The sequence below is a fragment of the Polypterus senegalus genome, chromosome 12 (assembly GCF_016835505.1).
Source record: "Polypterus senegalus isolate Bchr_013 chromosome 12, ASM1683550v1, whole genome shotgun sequence".
NCBI lineage: Eukaryota > Metazoa > Chordata > Cladistia > Polypteriformes > Polypteridae > Polypterus > Polypterus senegalus.
In genome coordinates, this window is record NC_053165.1 from 122,512,284 (window position 1) to 122,534,900 (window position 22,617).

General features: G+C 39.5%; 1 protein-coding gene across 3 annotated transcripts in view; it reads right to left on the bottom strand.

Moving 5' to 3' along the window:
* The window catches only part of ankdd1a (ankyrin repeat and death domain containing 1A), a 240,330-nt gene that overhangs the window by 157,672 nt on the left and 60,041 nt on the right, over positions 1-22,617 (bottom strand). For all 3 annotated transcript variants that reach the window (XM_039773347.1, XM_039773346.1, XM_039773345.1), the window contains exon 2: positions 19,309-19,412. In XM_039773347.1, coding sequence (XP_039629281.1) covers positions 19,309-19,412 — 104 coding nt within the window. The remainder of the gene's footprint in view (positions 1-19,308; positions 19,413-22,617) is intronic.

The following is a 22,617-nucleotide window of genomic DNA, read 5'->3' on the forward strand; positions in this document are numbered from 1 at the left end:
TCAAGTATTTACCTATTTTTAGTCTTTTTCTCCATTTACATTTCAAACAACTCATTTTGTTACTATAAAAAAAGTTTCATTTTTAAATATTTACTTTTCAAAATAAACCTGTTTGTAATATGATCAACAATGTGTTGGACTGGTGCCTTGCTCAGTATTAGTTTTGGTCTTGTACCAATAAGTTCTGGCATAAGCGGCTAAAAAATTAATGGATTGGTGAATGAATTCAGTATTTGCAGCTTAAATAATAGGACATTGATATTTTTGTCTTTACCCATATTGTAACTTTTAGCTTTCTTGAAAACACCTTTTTACTTGTTACTACTTTTAATGAAAGTTGCACTATCATTAGTATAGGACCTTTATGGAATCCTCCTTAGAGAGATTGATGAATATACTGGGACATTAAAAGCATCTGACATATGCACATAGGACAAAGTCCGAGGCTTGTGGTTTGCTCATGCAGGTGTGTTAAGCTGAGTGCTTTTGCTCTCTCACTCTCTAAATGTAATTTGGACAGTGGAGTATCAGCCACTTTTAACACCTTAGTTGTTGCAGCCAGTAGTTCTAGGTTTTCTTGTTTTGCCTGCAGGTTTGCTATAAACTCTTAACTGTTCCTCTTCTATATAGGTTTTATTTATAACTAGATGTGTTCATGCAGAATTGTTTTTAAAGTAGCCTGTGTTAACTTTGAGAATTCTAAGCACTCAATAACCCAAGCTTGGTGAAGAACTTTATTCAAAAATAAACTGAATTGAAATCAATCCAATATTGACAAGTTAGAATGCATAGCAGGGGTATCCAACTTGTACTTTGTGATAAATACAACTGAGGGACATTTTCGCAGGAATTTAAAGACCTTGGTTAAATTAAGCAATGATTCCAGATTCATATTCTATGTTCTCAACAATATGTATAATACTACATTATTCTTGGAAATAAAGATTTTTTTTTCTGATTTACCAAAAGATTAGTATAGATTTGCCAGAACAGAAAAAAATAAATCACACTACTAGTACTGCTATATATTTTTATAAAGATCCTAACAAGTACAGGGCAATAGAAGGTACTTCATACTAAATATAAGTTAAGTAAGTGCTCAACTTAGTCACATCTACTGTGAAAAAATGGGTAACCTCTTGGAGAGTTTACAAAAGAGCACTGTCATGCACCCTCAGCTACTAAGGTCTAATTTAAAGCTGTCAGTCAAACTAACCTGTGTGTCTTTGAGATAAGAGAGAAAACCAGAACAGCTAAGGAAAACAGTAAAAAGCACGGAATGAAACATTTCAACTTTGCATAGAGAGTGACAGGGCCAAAAATCTTGAGTTATTTTCTATTTTTCTAAAGTGAACACAATTCCAACGTATTTTACAAGTATGGATACAAAATAAACTCTGGACACATTATTTTACAAGTGCAGGAGTTAAACATGTGGTGGGCTGGCGCCCAGGGCAGGGTTTGTTTCCTGCCTTGCACCCTGTGTTGGCTGGGATTGGCTCCAGCAGACCCCTATGACCCAGTAATTAGGATATAGCGGGTTGGATAATGGGTGGATGGATGGAGTCAAACAGTGGGCTGGAGGCAGGACCCAAACTAGCAACCCAGTAGTTGACTAAAAAGTGATTCATTATGTTGAATCTAAAAAATACAATGACTGAGGTCATTAATTTTAAGTGCATTAAACACTGAATTAGTTGTAGGGAAGTTGCACACATAACAGATTGCAATATATATATATATATATATATATATATATAAGCAATAAATGATAACCACATTAACATAAAGGCACTTTATAAAATACTTATTATTTGATAAGTGGTTCATACAATAATTCGTAATATGTTAACACTGGGTTCATTTTGGAAGAAAGTGACACCTAATTATGTACAGGGAAGTAACACATCTTAGTATGACACAAATATTTCAAGCTGACTGTAACACATCAAGATGCATATTTACGTGTGTAAGTAAAATAGGTTGTCCTTCAAAAGGCGCAGAATTTTAGCACATTTTAAAAAAAGAAAGAGTCAAATATATGTGACGTTTTGAAGAAATCATTTTATGACACAATTTACCTTTATTTATTTACTTACTTCCTAAAGCCTAAAGTCACAAGTAGTGTGCAGAGGGCATGCTCAAAAATGTGTGTAATGCCACGAAAAGTGCCTGCTGACACTTTAGTATGCAAGCAATGGTATGTGCATTCTTGCTCCGATGTAGAAGGGAGCTGAGTTTACCTCTGTTACAGCGCGTCTATGTGAAAACAGCAGTGTCAGATGCAGGGGTGGGGTGTGTTTGGGCTTGTGAATGCGGCTGAGATAATAAAACTGACTAAAAAAAAACCAAAGCTTACCTTTACAAGTATCATAAATTATACCAGCTGTTAAAGACTGAAATCAAATGTATGTTTTTATTCTGAAATAGTAAGACTAAGAGCAGTTTACTTCTCAAAATGGAGTGGTGCAGGATCGAACTCACGACCTTTTGATTCCCAGTTGGCAGCTGATTCTATTGCGCCACGGAGGGAGTCATAATAAACAGGTGTCAATGTCGCATGTTAAGGCAGCTTTTTGTTTCTGCAGTTATATTTTTGGATAAAAGCGCAATTGTTGTGTTAGATTTGTACCTTTTGTGAAAGTATTTATTTGATACTTCAGGCTTCATACATTATATAGTTTATGCCTACATTTTGTCATCTACTACTAGAATATAAAAACGTTTCTGCTTTAACAATGTGTTTACACAGATTACTGTAGAAACGGAACAGACATGAAATGCGTGCGTTCCAAACAACGATCTATTATTTCCACTCTAAAACTCCACTTCACTCCCAGAAAATCAATCAAGGCATGAGCTGGGAGAAGTTTGTGCACGTTCTAAGTCGGTGGGGGGATGAAATAGCCGGCTGCTTGCAGCCTGATTTTTATCAGCACATTTAAATGACAAAAGACGCTGGTGGAGAGCTGTGAACGATTTTAAGAAGCAATTTAAGGTGGGACGGATTTACGAGTTTTTTCGTAGGCTCTGGTAATTCTAGTGTTAATTAACAATAAAAATCACTACTTTTTTCAAACATTGAACAATTAAATAGTATGATGATAAGCCAATGCGGTGACAGTATTTTACATGATAGTTTCAGGATTACTCTGGAATAATGAACAAAATATAAATAAATTGCTGACTTATGACTTTATAACAGTAATATAATATTCTTAGACAGGCTTAACTGAAACCAAGGCCCTGAGCAGAAAACATAAAATATTTAGTTTCCACTTAGTTAATGTTTTTTTACTTATTACAAATTCCCTAAAATGAAAAACAAACAGGCAGAACTACCTTGAAGATTTCTTTTATTGCTAACATTATAAACATGCTGCAGACAGCAGCAGAATTTTAAGATATACAGAACATATTTATTGATAACTGAACTTCCAAAACAAGTGACACAAATCAACTCAGTGACACATAAATAAAAAACTTCATGATTGTACATCGGACGTCACCTTATCGCGGTGGAGGGGTTTGCATGTCACAATGATCCTAGGAGCTCTGTTGTTCGGGGCTTTATGCCCCTGGTAGGGCCACCCAAGGCAAACTGGTCCTAGGTGAGGGATGAGACAAAGAGCGGTTCAACAAACCTCCAATGATGAATCAAAACTTTGGATGATGTTTTCCCTTGCCCGGACGTGGGTCACTGGGGCCCCCCTCTGGAGCCAGGCCTGGAGGTGGAGCTCGATGGCGAGTGCCTGGTGGCTGGGCCTGCACCCATGGGGCTCAGCCCAAAGAGGTAACGTGGGTCCCCTTTCCCATGGGCTCACCACCTATGGGAGGTGCCAAGGAGGTCGGGTGCAGTGCGAGTTTGGTTTTGGCCTAAGGCTGGGTCCTTGGCAGTCTGATCCTCGGCTACAGAAACTGGCTCTTGGGAAGTGGAATGTCACCTCTCTGAAGGGGAAGGAGCCTGAGCTAGTGCGTGAGGTTGAGAAATTCCGGCTAGATATAGTCGGACTCACCTCGACGCACAGCTTGGACTCTGGAACCAATCTCCTTGAGAGTGGCTGGACTCTCTACCACTCTGGAGTTGCCCCTGGTGAGAGGCGGCAAGCGGGTGTGGGCATACTTATTGCCCCCCTGAGTTGGAGCCTGTTCATTAGGGTTTACCCCGGTGGACGATAGGGTGGCCTCCTTCCGACTTCGGGTCGGGGGTAGGGTCCTAACTGTTGTTTGTGCGTATGCGCCAAACGGCAGTTTGGGGTAGCCACCCTTTTTGGAGTCCCTGGAGAGGGTGCTAGAGGGCATACCTTCTGGGGACTCCCTCGTTGTGCTGGGAGACTTCAATGCTCACGTGGGCAATGACAGTGAGACATGGAAGGGCGTGATTGGGAGGAATGGCCACCTCCGATCTTAACTCGAGCGGTGGTTTGTTATTGGACTTCTGTGCTCGTCACGGATTGTCCATAACGAACACCATGTTCAAGCATAGGGGTGTTCATATGTGCACTTGGCACCAGGACACCCTAGGCCTCAGTTCGATGATTGACTTTGTGGTCATGTCATCGGACCTGCGGCCACATGTCTTGGACACTCAGGTGAAGAGAGGGGCGGAGCTGTCAACTGATCACCACCTGGTGGTGAGTAGGCTTCGATAGTGGGGGAGGATGCCGGTCAGGCCTGGTAGGCCCAAACATGTTGTGAGGGTCTGATGGGAACATCTGGCATAGTCCCATGTCAGAAGTAGCTTTAACTCCCACCTCTGGCAGAACTTCGACTACCTCCCGAGGGAGGTGGGGGACATCGAGTCCGAATGGGCCATGTTCCGTGCCTCTATTGTTGAGGTGGCTGACCGGAGCTGTGCCCGTAAGGTGGTCGGTGCCTGTCGTGGTGGCAATCCCCGAACCCGTTGGTGGACACCGGCGGTGAGGGATGCCATCAAGCTGAAAAAGGGACCTTTTTGTCCTATGGGACTCTGGAGGCAGCTGATAGGTACCGGCAGGCCAAGCGGATTGCGGCTTTGGTGGTTGCTGAGGCAAAAACTCAGATGTGGGAGGAGTTTGGGGAGGCCATGGAGAACGACTTTCGGATGGCTTCAAAGAGATTCTGGTCCACCATCCGGCGTCTCTGGAGGGGGAAGCAGTGCAGTGTCAACACTGTATATGGTGGGGATGGCGCACTGCTGACCTCAACTCGGGACGTTGTGGGTCGGTGGGGGGAGTACTTCAAAGACCTCCTCAATCCCACTAACATGCTTTCCAATGAGGAAGCAGAACCTGGGGACTCGGAGGTGAGCTCCCCCATTTTTGGGACTAAGGTCACCGAGGTGGTCAAAAAACCCCTTGATGGCAGGGCCCCGGGGGTGGATGAGATACGCCCAGAGTTCCTCACTGTCTTGGTTGGTCTGCCACATCGCATGGACATCAGGGACAGTGCCTATGGATTGGCAGACTGGGGTGGTTGTCCCCCTCTTTAAGAAAGGAGACCGGAGGGTGTGCTCCAACTACAAAGGGATCACACTCCTCATCCTCTCAGGAAAAGTCTATTCGGGGGTCCTGGAGAGGAAGGTCCGTCAGATAGTTGAACCTCGGATTCAGTAGGAACAGTGTGGTTTTCGTCCTGGTCGTGGAACAGTGGACCAGCTCTACACCCTTAGCAGGGTCCTGGAGGGTGCATGGGAGTTTGCCCAACCAGTCTACATGTGTTTTGTGGACTTGGAAAAGACATTCGACCATATCCTTCGGGGAATCCTGTAGGGGGTACTCCAAGAGTATGGGGTACCGGACTCCCTGGTAAGGGCTGTTCGGTCCTTGTACAACTGGTGTCAGAGCTTGGTCCGCATTACCGGTAGTAAGTCGAACCCATTTCCAGTGAGAGTTGAACTCCGCCAGGGTTGCCCTTTGTCACCGATTCTGTTCATAACTTTTATGGACAGAATTTCTAGGCGCAGCCAGGGCGTTGAGGAGGTCCGGTTTGATGGCCTCAGGATTGGGTCACTGCTTTTTGCAGATGAAGTTGTCCTGTTTGCTTTATCAGACCGTGATCTTCAGCTCTCTCTGGATTGGTTCGCAGATGACCGTGAAGCGGCTGGGATGGGAATCGGCACCTCCAAATCCGAGACCATGGTCCTCAGCCGAAAAAGGGTGGAATGCCCTCTCAGGGTTCGGGGTGAGATCCTGCACCAAGTGGAGGAGTTCAAGTATCTCGGGATCGAGTGATGGAAGAATGGAGCGTGAGATCGACAGGCGGATCGGTGCAGCATCCGCAGTGATGTGGGCTCTGCATTGGTCTGTCGTGGTGAAAAGGGAGCTGAGCCGCAAGGGAAAGCTCTCAATTTACCAGTCGATCTACGTCCCTACCTTCGCTTATGGTCATGAGCTATGGGTAGTGACCGAAAGAACAAGATCGTGAATACAAGCGGCTGAAATGGGTTTTCCTCCGTAGGGTGTCTGGGCTTTCCCTTAAGGATAGGATGAGAAGCTCATTTATCCAGGAGGGACTCAGAGTAGAGCCGCAGCTTCTCTGCATCGAGAGGAGTCAGATGAGGTGGCTTGGGCATCTGATCAGGATTCCTCCTGGACGCCTCCCCGTCAAGGTGTTCCGGGCACGTCCAACCAGGAGGTGCCCACGGGGAAGACCCAGGACATGCAGGAGAGACTGTGTCTCCCAGCTGGCCTGGGAACGCCTTGGAATTCTCCCGGAAGAGCTAGAAGAAGTGGCCGGGGAGAGGGATGTCTGGGCATCTCTGCCCAAGCTGCTGCCCCCGCGACACGATCTCGGATAAGTGGAAGAGGATAGATGGATGGATGATTGTACATGCTGTATTCACTAGGTTATTGGAAGCAAATATACCAGTATTAGGCATTTGTATTTTTTATCCCCTGGTTTTGAGTCCACATTCTTTTTCTAAAATATAATTCTCATCACTGCATTTCATACAGATGTTTCTCCTCAGCCCTGACCCTTCAATAATGTTTTCTAACTTTTGGAACATTTGTGCAGCTTTTTGAAAACACTTTGGTTTGATACTTTAATAATTTTTCTGTTTTCATTTTCTTTTGAATTTTTAAATCTTTGATTCAAATCCTAGTCTTGCCATCCATGTGTGGATTTTACACTTTATGCTTGTGCCTGTATGGGAATTTTTAGAGGAAACCTGACTTTCTATCATAGCAAGTTTTGCATGACTGGAGACTCTGACTTGAGCTTTTGTGAGAGTGTGCTGTGAACAAATATCTTTCCAGATTTGGTTCCTGCCTTGAGGCCAGTTTTGTCTGGAAACACTGTGGCCCAAATGACCCTGAACCGATTAAAGGTGGGTGGAAAATGAATGAATCACACTTCTTCTTATGAAACAACAGTTAACCATGTAGACCAAATTTAATTTATATTATGAGAAATCAAATGTTCAGTTGCTTGTGATCCTTATGCCAGTCTTTTATTTTTCTGTTATGGAGTGTACATTCATCACTTAAGGACTGCAATCACTATAGCAATCGCAAGCTATAATTTGACTTGTTTAAATGTTTGCGCTCAGATGGACTGCCAAGATCTGTAAATGAACTTTAGGACATTCCTCATAACTGTCTTACACAGAGCAGTGATTTAAAACCCCATGAAGAGCAATACTGTGGGACACTGAACATTTGAAAATTTTGAACAGTCTAAGCAAGAACAGGCCATTCAGCCCAACAAAACTCATCCGTTCTGTTCACTTAATTCACTCAAAATAATATCATGACTAGTTCTGAAGGTCCCTAAAGTCCTGCTGTCTATCACACTCCTTGGTAACATATTCCATCTATCTATGGTTCTCTGTGTGAAGAAAAATGTCCAAATATATGTGCTAAATTTACCCTTAACAAATTTCCAATGGTGACCCTGTGTTCTTGTTGGACTCATTTTAAAGTAACAGTCTCGGTCCACTGTACTAATTCCCTTAATAATTTTAAACTTCAATTATTTCTCCTCTTAATCTCCTTTTGCTTAAACTAAATCTTTTGTCACAACTCATCCTGTGTAGCCCAGGAATTAGCCTACTCACTCTTCTTTGGACTTTTCCTAGTGCTGCTATTTCTTTTTGTAGACTGGAGACCAAAACTGTACACAGCACACCAGATGAGGTCTAATTATTGCATTATAAAGTGTACATATAACCTCCTTATACTTGTACGTCACACAACCTGCATATATAACCTAACATTCTGTTAGCTTTCCTAATGACTTCCAAAAACTGTCTTAAAGTTGATAGTGACCCCTATGACTCTTAAATCCTTCTCATAAGGTGTACTCAGACCTCCCATTGTATATTCAAACCTAACATTTACACTTCCTATGTTCAATAGTTTACATACTTTAGATAAATAAATTTACACACACACACACTATGGTCTGAACACAGTAGTGTTCTGACACACTTTTGCTGAATAATTCATTGGCTGAAAGTACTTTATGTTACTATGTTATAGAGAGGATGTACAGCATTGTTCATACCAGCACTCAGTTTTGCTTTAATTCTCTCCTTTGCTACTACCTCCAGGGGGTCCAAAGTGTATCCTATAACTGAGCTTGCCCTTTTAATCGATTTGGTGGGTATCTCTTGAGTTGATGTTACCAACCAGAAGGATGTCAATTTCCACATTAAAGGAATGTAGTCTCCTAAGGAAAAAGAGCCTGCTCTGCCCTTTCTTATATGAGCATAGTTAATCTGTATTCAAAGACCTGTACAACCTGTTATTAATGTGGACCCCGAAGTACTTGTAGGAGTGGACCATCTCTACATTCACTCTCTGAATATTGACCAGACGTAAATGCTCCTTGGTGTGGTGAAAGTCAAAAATCAGCTCCTTGACTTGACTAACGTTAAGATACAGACAATTCTCTTTGTACCAAGAAGTTATCCACCTGACTCTTATACTCTGTCTAATCCCTTTTGTCAATACACTCCCCAAGTACAGAATCAGCGCTTTAAACACTACTGGTAAGAAAGTTTGTGGGTTGGACATCAGTACCGTATCGTCTGAATATAGTGATATTTTCTGTGTAAGTCATTTTCTGACAATCCTCTGTATCTCTTATGCTTTTTGAAAGTGAACAGCCAATGACTCAATGGCAACTGCAAAAAGCAATGATGATAGGATGCATCCTTGTTAAATACCACATTCTAGTTTGAATAGTTTGAGATAATGTTGTTAAAAGAGGTTAAATTCTAATTGCAGAACCTGTCTTTGCCTATAAAGTGTCTCATTTGGAGACCCGGCATATTATCAATTTATTCTGAAAATTTCACGGATCAACTCTGACGCCTTCTTGATCTCCAATTTATTTTTGTGGGAAAGATATGAAAAAATCTGTTCTTTTAAAAAATGCCCTCCAAATTTCCCAGAGTTCTCCTGCACAGACTTCTGAGAATGCATTTGTCTCTAAAAACTAATCAATTTGTTTGGAGGTGAATTCTGTAAAGTTCTCACCTGCTAATGGCAAGAGGTTAAAATGTCAGCCTTGAAATGAGTGTGTAGGGTTGTATTATCGTGGTATTTCCCTCCACTTGCCCTTTTACCTGTTTCCTCAAGGGTAAGTGTTCTCGTCAAGTTCGTTATCGGGTTGGTCTACTGTTGCACTTTAAGATGAACACACACACACATAGATAAACACACACACAGACCCTAACCACAACAGTGCTCCATGAATGACACACACACGCTGATTAACCCTTAGCACTTTAAACCACACAAGCGCTATAGGAATAACAGCCTGTCATTCAGCACTTCAAGAGACTTACTTATTTTCGGCGCGAACAACAATACGATGTTTTAGTGATATCTCAGACCTAAATATTACTTTTGTCTACAAGAATACATTTAAACATACAAAGACTCAGCACTCTTGACTATAAGCCATTCATCAGCCAAGAATACCTTCTTTATCGTATCTGTCCCTTCTGTTGAGTATAGCGCTCTTCACTCTCAGCCATATAAACCTCGCAGCACAGAAATAATGGCAAAAATCCGGCTGTCACCAGGTGCTCAAAGAAATCTAACTTATTACTTCAATCACTCTAGACATTAAGACAGAGCATTGAAAGTTAAAAGCAGCATGGTATTTATTACAAGAATAATAATAATACCACAAGTACAAAGAATACTAGAAAATAGGTAGTGATAGGAAAGTCTGAATATATATAGTCTTTAGAAAAAGCTTACGAAAAAGTTACAGATGACAAGGATGAATGTCCCAGGGAGGCGTTTGATTTAGCAGTCGGTGTTCCTGATGCCTTTCTGACGACCAGGGCCGTCTTCGTCCGTTCCTCTTCTTCTCTCTTCTTCTCCCTTTGCTTCTCTTTCTTCTTCTTTGCTTCTCTCCTCTTCTCCCTTTGCTTCACTCTTCTTCTTTCCAAACCAAGGCATATTTATTATGAAATGTCAAGCCTTGGTTTCACAACACATGCACCTGATTGGCTGGCTGTCAAAATGATTGATAAATTAATTCACTGTCCGTTTTCCCACACAACAAAACCTTTGATGTACTCGGAGGCATCAGTAGTTCTTCCTGTCCTAGGCCATAAAGCAAATTGTTGTTCCAGATGTCCATCCATCAATAGCCTGAGGTATCACCTCAGCATCCTTTCCCGGGCTATAAAACCAAATTAGCACGAAGCTATGAACAAGTGTTATAAAAGTAAGGCGTAAGGGAAGAAAACCTGCTTTAATTTGTTAATTTCATCTGTTGTCTTGTCTTGAACAAAATATAATGGAAACCAAAAATGTACAGATTTTATACACTATAACAAGGGTGTAGTGATTTAAGTTCCAAGATCAGAGGGTGTGATCAGATATAACAATGGTGTCATACTTTAAAGGTTTGATAGTGGACAATAACTTATTATCAATTAAGAAATAATTCTTGAATAACTACAATGCACTTATGAGAAGAAAGAACATGCTTTTCAGTTTGGATTTAAGAATCTCTATGGGTCTGAAAAGTTTTGATCCATTACAAACTTGTTTTTAACGGCATTAGATGTTATAGCTACAGTAGTTGATGACCTATCCAGGTCTGGATTTAAAACACAAAATCTCCAGCAATTATAATCTTATGAGTGTTCATATTGGGAATAGATGCAAAAACATTTTGGATGAAATATCTATCATCCACATTAGGTACATACTGTAGATATTCATCAGAATTTCTTTAGATTGAGATAAATTACCCATCACCATAACATATTACCCTTCAGGATCAGATACTATGATACTATGTCTGATACTAGAAAAGAGATTGCTTTATGTATTAAGATTCTCATACCTCTAGATTTCCTTGTATAGCTGGAGTGAAATATTTACCAAATCCAATCTCTTTGCAATCAAAACTGGTCCCTACTTATTAAGAAAGTCTCCTGTTAAAATACTATCTTGTCATTTAGGCCTGTTGGGTGAGACAATACTATTTTTCTATTTAGATTGTGATTGGGACCTTTCAATTTCCAGCTTACAAACTTCTGGTCAGAAAGATGTTACTTCTGAACTTGTGAGGACAATTTGTAATTTGTAAAAGTAGTGAATTGTTTCATAAAATAGCTTTAACCTTTCCATATTATTGCCAGGTATTATTCCTAAGGAGTCTATTATTATGTTGGCACTTACTTTTTATTTATCTTTTTCACCCTAACAGCTGTAACTTGCTTTTTTATGGCATTTCATCCATGTATGCGATAAGCTTCTGAGATTGTGGTGACCTATTTAAAATCCTCTCCAGTAATTTTAGAAAACAGTTCACCTATGATTTTCACTGGGTTTGGACTTTCAACGTTTTCAGGGAAACTTTAAATTCTGAAGTTGTTCCTTCTATATCTACCTTCCAACACAGCTAATTTATCACCAAGCACTTTGCAATTGGATTCTACAGCAGTTGCTTTTTTGTCAGCAGTGAATGTCAATTGTTCAACTTCTTCAATTCAAGTTGTAAATGTTTGCTTAACTTCTTCCAGATGAGCACCAAGTACTCTTATTTTATGCTAAATTTTGTTCAAAATTGTTTGTATTTTTTTCATAAATTCTTGCTAGATAATTATTAAGGCTTACATCCAAGTTATTGCTTAAACATATCTCTCCGTCTTTCATATCCTGAACCAGTTTGTCTATTCTGTTGTCTGTTTTGTCAATTTTGTGTATAAATCCTCCTTTGCATCAATTATTTTTTACCCTGAGTGTGGTAATCATTACTTTCAGCTCAGACAGCTTGTTTCCATCTTTTCCATGCTCTAAAGACAGAGTTACAAATCCTGTTGGAGTTAATGCTTAGGATTTTTGGTAGTAGATGACAGTGGGAATAAAGTGGCCATGCTCAGTTCCAATAACCCGACTGAGGTCAGCGAATTCTCATTGCCCGCCTCACTTACAGTTTTGCTCCCACACTTGGTGGCTAGGGCTGCAACTAATGATTATTTTGGTAGTCGACTAATCGCTCAAATTTTTTTTTCGATTAACCGATTAGTCACGATTATTTCACGCCTGACTATTTTGATGCCTGTGACCTGTGGTTGCACATCCTGTTCTGGGCTCCAGTGCATGTCTTACCTCATTTGCTCATGTCTGTCCATCTGTGAATGTCACTCTGATGTCTCTGCATTAACACGATTAAAATAAAAAATAATCAAATTAAAATAACGACCAGCGAAACATATGAATTTGAAAATAATCAGATGTTTTTATATTAGTGTGGCCATCACAATAAAAAAAGAAATACATTAAACAATCCAAACTAAAGTGCACATAGTCTTTAAACAAAAAAAGTGCATTTAACTTAACCAAAAAATACATCGTTAAAACATAAACGTTTTTCATATTTTAGTAATAAATAACAAAATGTAGACATAAACTATATAATGTGTAAAGCCTGAAGTGCAAAGATCAAATAAACACTTTCACAAAAGGTTCAAGGATGATACAATAGCTTCCGTGGTGCAGCTGTAGGAATTGCTGACATAATCAAGAGTCCCCCTGTTCGATCCTGACTGCCTCGTATATTTACTTGATTTTTTTTATTCAATTTTATTGAGTGTTCCTGCTTACGCTGAATTAGTATGCGCCTTATGGCCAGCGATGTCAAAGCCGCACTGACAAAAAACAGACACATAGGTATATATGATATTTGGAATTATTCATTTTATGACCTTATAGTACATTCCGGAAAATATTGTGGCACAGATGCAACATTATTCATATGCATGCGCATAACATCTTGCAGTTGTAATCAGTGACAGCGTTTTTTTTCCACCACCCGACCATGCCCAGTCTCCACATGACTCCTCTGCAAGGTGAGCCATGAACGCTCTTCTTTTCTCAGTGGACCCTGTACATGCCTTGCACAGTACATGGTGCTTTGATTGCCGCCAGGTCAAGCTTGTTATAGCACAAGCAACTGGCCACCAGCGTGCTCCTGATAGCACTGAATATGCTCACACCTTCTGGTGTCAGCGCGCAGCACTGGGGGGAAAAAAAAAAAAGAGACAAATATGTGTGACATTTTGAAAAATCATTGCATAACCTGAATAGTACCAATCAGAAAACATCATCGCACTAATGCAATATTATTTAAAAACGAACAGATCAGGTGTAAATTTGTTACTTGCAAAAGTTAGCTTTTTTCACTTTTATTTTCACAGTCTCGTTCACGCTCTCCCTCCCCTCCTGATCTGACCCAAACTAACAGCGCCAGCATAAATTCTCAATCACAGCATCACAGCTCCAGGATGCTTGCGTTTCAAATGCTCATGCTTCCCGGTGGTGCTGCCGTGAAAAGAAAGATCCGCTTTGCATAATCTGCATTCATCTTTTTGTTTACTTTATCGGTGAAGTGCTCCCACACTTTAGAAATTCTCAATTTTTATCATCCCCTTGCCCCTCCTCTATCTGTCTCGCCAATGCAGCCATGTTTATTTTCCTCTACATTCTTCTTCTCCTCAGACGTTCTTTCTTCGTTGGTAGGACTGTGTGCAGTCTTGACAAACAATAACAAACAATACTGCCCCCAGATGTTCATGTAGATCATTGCAGTTACAAAAAACAATGAGGTTCTTTGTGACTGGAGCATCTATTGAAGGTTCTGTTTATGACGCATCAACAATAAAAAAAATCTGTCTCGACAATTTTATTGTAGCTGACGTCATCGATTACGTTGACTAATCATTGCAGCCCTATTGTCAGCTGCAACATGGAGGTCTTGGCTGATCCATTCCTTTGCCTATCTGTTCCAATTCAGTCTGTGACAGGCTGTATCATAACCTTGAGACCAGCTTAGACTTTGATAAAACTTTAGCTACCTTTACCTTCTCTTTCTGAACCCTTGGCCTCCTGCTCATGCTTTTACTATACTTGTAATTAAATCCTCCCAGATGTCTTAGGGCTCATTTATACTTCACGCTCAGAACGCGTATGCGCCCGCATCATGGCTGCCACGCGTTCCCAGCGTTCATTTCACGCATCCTCTGAGCAGGTCCTCAGAAATTAACACGACGCGCGCGAGTTGCAGTACCAGCAAAAGTCGGGGCGAGTGTGCTAAAAGTCGGACGCGACATCAGAGTCTCTGTTTACTATCTACATGTGACAGCAAGCCTCTATGGAGATCCTTCGGGGATCGATGTGCGCACTTTGCTGTTTGATGAATGGTTCAAATACAGCGCTATACATTATGTAGCCGATGTGAAGTTGCAAAAAAAAAAAAAAAATAGACGGCACAAAAGATGGTATGTGAGACTTTTAAAATGTATCGTGGTCATTTATATATGTCTTTTTTTTATGTTTTAATTTTTGCAACTTAACAACAGCAACATAATGTATAGCGTTATATTTGAGCCACTGAGAAAAAATAAAGGACACGGTGAAAACGTATTTTGTGATTAAAGTGGAAATTTCGGCTTTAATCTCGAAATGTCCACTTTAACCTCGTAGTTTACTTTATCATTAAAGCAGACGGTCGTAAACGTCATCCCAGTTTTTAATCGCTACGAGCTTCTTGGACCTGACAGCAGGTAAAGTAAAACAATAAAAAATAGATGGCACAAAAGATGGTATGTGAGACTTTTAAAATGTATAGTGTCTTACGATCGGGAATATGTGACGCTTGAATATAAAAGCACCACAAATGCATCTGTATGTCGGCATTTTGCTTCAGCAGCGGAAAGCAGCAATAGATCGCCAAACAGAACAAATTAAATGTATGATATTCCAACTCTGTGCACATTTAGAATCTTTAGATTTATACTTGATATCACTTTCATGATGAAATGCATTAAAATGTGTATGTTACATTTTACATATAATTTCGTTTAAATAATGAATACTGTTAATAAATACACACATGGGGGAATAATTACACACATGGGGGTGTCACGGTGGCGGAGCGATAGCACTGCTGTCTCGCAGGGAGTTATGTTGCTGGTATTCCACACTGTGCTCCGGTTTCCTTCCAAAGATATGCAGATTTGGGGATTTGGTGCCGCTAAAATGACGCTAGTGTATGTGTGTACTTGTATTCACCTTGCGATGAGCTGAGGCCTCATCAAGGGACTGTTTCTCACTCGTGCCCAATGCTTCCTGGAATGGACACATACATCCCTGGATTTATGGATTTAATCAATAAACATCCTTTTCAGAGATATTGCGGTAAGGTGTTATCGGAATTTAATAGGTGTTTTAGGCAATTCACAACACAGAGAGGCCGAACATGTTCTCACCGCGATAATATCTCGCACTGCCACCTGGTGGATTTCTCCAGAGTTACGTAAAGTACGCGCACAAGTATAAACACTACAACGCTTGCGTAGCAGGAGCGTCCGCTGCAGCATGCGTCGCGTGAAGTATAACTCCGGCCTTAGATTGCTAGTAAAACAAGGTCAGCATGAACAGCAAGAAATTAACACTACAAAGATCTAAGACAGAAGGTGGCATGGCACTACCTAACTTTCAGTTTTATTATTGGGCAGCAAACATACAAGCTATAAAAACCTGGACATGGACACAAATAGATGAACATACACAGGCTTGGTCTGCAATAGAAATAAAATCCTGCAGTACTTTTTTATATTCCCTGCTTTGTGCCCCAATAAATGCAAGTTATCGCCAATATACTAACAACCCAATTGTGCTTCACTCACTCAGAATATGGAACCAACGTAGGAAGCATTTTAAGACATAGAAACTTTTATCTGTGGTACCTCTGCACGAGAACCACCTTTTTCAACCCTCGCAAAAATATGCAGTTTTTAGTATCTGGAAAACATTTGGGATTAAATCACTTAGAGATCTGTACATAGACAACGTCTTTGCATCCTACTAACAATTACATTCCAAATTTAACTTTCCAGCAACACATTTCTTTTACTATCTTCAAATTAGAAACTTTGTTAAACAGAACCTGCCCAATTTTCCTCATCTCCCACCTTCCTCTATGCTGGAAAAAATATTGCTCAGTTTCGAGTACTTAGACAGCATTTTTGAAATATATAAAACCATTTTACAGTCCCTCCCTTTTAAAGATCCAAAAGGACAGTGAGAAATGGATCTCTCACTCATTATCTCAGACAAGGAGTGGAAGGTAGCAATGCAGAGAATTCACTCAAGCTCCATATGCGCAAAGCATGCAATTATTCAACTCAAAATTATATATCGAGCTGATCTGTCTCATTTAAAATTGTCCAAAATTTTACAGGGCAAAATCCAACCTGCGAATGCTGCAATCAAGTTCCAGCCTCACTGGGTCACATGTTTTGGGCCTGCACAAAATTAACATCATTTTGGACCAAAATCTTTAAATGCCTTTCAGACAGCCTTGGTGTCACAATCCCTCCTAACCCATTAACAGTTGTGTTTGGTGTACTCCCAGATGGGTTTAAAGTGGAGAAAGACAAACAAACTGTGATTGACTTTACTATATTATTGGCACATAGACGTATCTTGCTCAACTGGAAAAATCCTAACTCTCCTCTTTTAAGTCAGTGGGTAACTGATGTTTAATACTATTTGAAATTGGAAAAAATCAAATTCTCAATTAGAGGATCTGTGCAGAACTTTTCCAAAACCTGGCAGGATCTAATCAATAACATTTTAGATTAAGCTCTTAAAGCACTGAGGAAGCAGATTCTCTTCCCATTTGTTTTTCTTCTCCATTTATCTTTATCCGCTTATTAAACTTAGCAATTTACTTATTTTTACTAGCTTTACATTTTACTCTGTTGGCCATGCTCTCTTTCTCAGGGGTGGGGGTTGATTTGTTTTCAACCCTATTTTTGTAAAAAATGATCTATTTGTATGTAATGATTACAATAAAATCAATAAAATTAAAAAAAAAAAACTAGAATCCCTGAAGCCTACAAAAAAAATTCATTATCTCGGGCCACCTTAAATTCCTTCAAACCTCTCATCATCAGCGTCTTTTGTTTTGCAAATGTGTCGATCAGCACAAGCAGCCTGCTATTGAGGCCGGATGCTCTGCGTTTTGAGTAGTGAGCTCCTATTATTATTACTAAAATTTAATAAAAACAAACATTTGATTTGAGTCTGTAACACCCAGTGTAAATTTTGGATACTTGTAAAAGTTAGCGCTTATTTTTTTATTACTCAGTTTTATTAGAACATTAGAACAATCTAGACGAGAACAGGCCATTCAGCCCAACAAAGCTCGCCAGTCCTATCCACTTGTTTCCTCCAAGAAAACATCAAGTCGAGTTTTGAAAGTCCCTAACGTCTTACTGTCTACCACACTACTTGGTAGCTTATTCCAAGTGTCTATCGTTCTTTGTGTAAACAAAAACTTCCTAATGTTTGTGCGAAATTTACCCTTAACAAGTTTCCAACTGTGTCCCCGTGTTCTTGATGAGCTCATTTTAAAATACAAGTCTCAATCCACTGTACTAATTCCCTTCAAAATTTTAAACACTTTAATCATGTCACCTCTTAATCTTCGTTTGCTTAAACTGTAATGGGTCAGCTCTTTTAATCTTTCCTCATAATTCAACCCCTGTAGACCTGGAATCAGCCTAGTCGCTCTTCTCTGAACCATTTCTAGTGCTGCTATGTCCTTTTTGTATCCTGGAGACCAAAACTGCACACAGTACTCAAGATGAGGCCTCACCAGTGCATTATAAAGGTTGAGCATAACCTCCTTGGACTTGTACTCCACAGATCGTGCTATATAACCTAACATTCTGTTAGCCTTCTTAATGGCTTCTGAACACTGTTGGAAGTTGATAGCTTGGAGTCCACTATGACTCCTAAATCCTTCTCATAAGGTGTACTCTCAATTTTCTGACCGCCCATTGTGTATTCAAACCTAATATTTTTACTTCCTATGTGTAATACTTTACATTTACTGACATTAAATTTCATCTGCCACAAATCTGCCCAAGCCTGTATGCTATCCAAGTCCTTCTGTAATGATATAACGGATTCCAAATTATCTGCTAATCCACCTATCTTGGTATCATCTGCAAACTTAACCAGCTTGCTACTTATATTCCTATCTAAATCATTTATATATATTAAAAATAGCAGCGGCCCTAGCACTGACCCCTGTGGAACACCACTCATAACATCGGCCAGATCTGATGAGGTTCCTCGCACCATCACCCTCTGCTTCCTGTGTTTGAGCCAATTCTGCACCCATCTAAAAACATCACCCTGAACTCCCACTTCTTTTAACTTGATGCCCAACCTCTCATGTGGCACCTTATCAAATGTTCTCTAAAAGTCCAGATAAATAATATCATAAGCTCCACTTTGATCGTATCCTTTTGTTGCCTCCTCATAGAATTCCAACATGTTAGTAAAACACGACCTCCCTCTTCTGAACCCATGCTGACTGTTCAGAATAACTCCTGTCCTTGCCATGTGTTGCTCAATCTTATCCTTAATAATTCCTTCCATTAATTTTCCTGTCATGCTTGTTAAGCTTACTGGCCTATAGTTGCTTGGATCTGCCCTGTCACCCTTTTTATATAATGGGATGATATTTGCCATTTTCCAGTCCTTTGGAATCTCTCCAGTGCACAGTGACTTCCTAAAAATATGTGTCAAGGGTTCATATATGTACTCACTAGCCTCCTTAAGAACACGAGGATAAATATTATCTGGGCCTGGTGATTTGTTTGATTTCATCTTATTTAATCTGAGCAGCACTTCTCCCTCTACAATTTCCAAATCCCTCAGTACCTCCTTAGTAGTTGCGTTTACCTCTGGGAGGTTATCCACTCTGTCAGTGACGGTATAATGAAGTGTAAATATATGGTGTTTTTTTAAATAAGGCAAAAAAGTTACTTACATTGTTTTTAGCTTTCACATCAACACCCTTCTTTATCAGCTCTTGAATTTTATCAGTGTCATTCCTTCTGGAAGCATCATGAAAATCCTTTTCTGAACGCAACACTGTTAAAAAGCACAAATAGTTCATTAATACAAGTGGTAAGCTTTACTATTTTTATTTATTTATTTATTTATTTAGTATAGCACATATCCAAAACAAATGCAAAGTCACATGTGCAGGGTAGGCTCAGGCCCATGTCTTGAATGATTTTGAAGGATCATTTTTAGAACATCAGAATATTAGATTGCTTGTAATTCCATTATTAGAGATCATTGTCATAGATGTGTTTAAAATGACCCAGATGATTCTATTGTTTTATCCCCTCCAACATTATTTATGTTCTTTTTTACAGGTTGTGGAGTGCTTCTTCTATATATTGACTGACACTGCATTTATTGTATGAGGTTACATTCACTCTGTCCGTATTCTTTGTCTATTGTTTGTATTTTTCTACTGTCACACGTCTGTTGGAGACATGCAAGTGATAAATTGGGCATGGCACAGCTTAGTAGCTCATATTGTTATTTGTAAAATGCTACAACATGAGATATTTGTTCCTGTAATTGGTTTTATCAATCATGAGATTAAAATGTTAGTAATCTTTTCATTTTGTGAACTGTTGTTTCAGCTAAACATAGGTATTGAGAACAATGTGTATGGTTTTCAACAGCTGTGTTCCATGTTCCTTACCTAGCTGTTAGGCTGCAGCCCAAAACGTCCAAGATCTGAGAGGGTCTATTGTATCTGCAGGTGGACCCTCGTGCCTGTATCTGTATTTTAAAATAGGTCTGCTAGTCCTGGCAAAAGTATTTGCTGTTTCCCAAGGGCTCATTATCAGAAAAACGTCATCTCTTTCCTAGCCATACAATCCCTTCTTCTGTTATAGTGTCCTGCTTTATGGAGTTATTGATGCAACTATTTTATTTAAAATTAATATGCTATAGTTCCCATAAAAAACGGCCTTCCATACTGAGCTAGTGAAAAGCAGCTTCTCACTGGTGTAACACATTAAAGAAATCCACCATTTATTTGGTATGACCAAATTTTTATTATCTAAGATAAAAAGTTCTATTGCTAGGCAAAACAGATACAATTTACTTGATTCATGTAAGACTACTTCAATTCAATTTTCAACTAGCAAAATACCCGCGCTTCGCAGCGGAGATGTAGTGTGTTAAAGCACTTATGAAAAAGAAAAGGAAACATTTTAATAATAACGTAACATGATTGACAATGTAATTGTTTTGTCATTGTCATGAGTGTTGCTGGCATATATATATATACTAGCAAAATACCCGCGCTTCGCAGCGGAGAAGTAGTGTGTTAAAGAAGCAATGAAAAGAAAAGGAAACATTTTGAAAATAATGTAACATGATTGTCAATGTAATTGTTTTGTCACTGTTGTGAGTGATGAGTGTTGCTGTCATATATATATTTACACACACACACACACACACACACATAAACATATATATATATACATATCTATACATATACACATATACATACACATACACATATATAAACATATATATACATATACATACATATCTACATATATACACACACAGCTATTTCGTATCAGTGCAATACGCTGCTTGTTAAAACGGATAACTCCCGCTCTTTTACGTGCAAGTTTGCGTGTATATTATGAACTATCGTATTTGTTCAAGTTCTATTTAAATTTTAAATAGAAGGAATTTTTATTTAGTTGACAGAAATATCTTTGGTAGGAATGGTAAAAACAGACAGGAATATTATTCGTGAATAAATCAACTCAAACCTTAAACAACTTATAATATTTTGCTCTCCATAAAAATATATCCTGTCTAAATTATACAAGTTAGAAATAAAGTAAACGTTAAAAGAACAAACATTCAAATTTCTTTACTCTTATGTAATTTTATATAAAAATAAACTTAGATTTTAAATATCCCAAAAGATTTTGCTCTCCATAAAATATATCCTGTCAAAATTATACAAATTCAAATATGAACATGCTGCATAACAAAACCTGGAAATATAAATAAAATGTGTTCCTTTCAGCAATAACAAATCAAATCATTCAGTTGTCTTTGCTCATATGTCATTTTAGAGCTGGACGCCTGGCATCTTTTTTTGGCCACAAGTTCGTTTATGTTTGGTGTGAGGTTCTGTGTTGTGGAGATTCTCAGGATGGATTGCAGGTGCTCATCAGTGAGGCAACTCCTGTGTGCTGTTTTGTTAGTCTTTATCACTGAGAAGAGCTTCTCACACAGATATGTGCTACCAAACATGCACAAGGTTCGAGCCGCATGTAGACGGACTTTTTTTGTTCTTCAAAGTCACCAAAGCGGCGTGCAAACTCAGTGCGCTCAGTTTATCAGCAAAGTGCGTATTTGGGAACACCGTAGTGACGACTTGGTTTAACATTACTTGGCAACAGGGAAAGTGGGGCAAATTGCACTGGTGCATTTGTGTCTCCCATAAAAGCAGCTTCACTTGAAATCACTTTGTGATTGTGCACGGGTAAAAATGTCCGCTGAAGTGTCAGATTCTTATTTAATTCTTCTGCTTTCTGTATCTTCTGCATTGCATTCAGGTTACCCTGATGTTTTGTCTCATAGTGCCGTCTTAGATTAAATTCTGTAATTACAGCCACATTAGCTCCACAAATGAGACACACGGGTTCAGTAAACATATACTCAGCCTCCCATCGCTTTTAAAGGCTCTATTTTCAGAATCAACTTTTCTCTTCAGCATCGTGTGAGCTAGCTTCGCAATAACTTGCAGCATCATAAGCTAGACTTGATTAAAGCGGTAAGTGTTCGGCAAGGCAGCTGAAGCGCTGCATTATGGGATCTGTAGTTTATTGTGTTACTAGCGCTTCATATACCCGGGCCATTAATAACAATATTAAAGTATATAAAATGATCTCGCGGGCCGGATATAATTACACGCCAGGACGGATGTGGCCCGCGGCCCTTGAGTTTGACACATATGGACTAAATAGAACTTGAAAAGATATATTTTTTTAAATGTGATCGCGCAATTCAGATAGAGTTGACGCGCACTACAGCCTGCATGCCTCTATAAGTCATCCTCCCCTCGCTCTTACTTTTTTTACCGTTCATCTAATGAATACACTGAGTATGGCTTTACTAAAACAATCATTGATGGCGAATAAAGTATCCATTATTCGAGTATGTAGATCGGGATATATATATACATATATATATATACCCGCACGAGCGGAGAAGTAGTGTGTTACAAAGCTAGAAAAAGAAA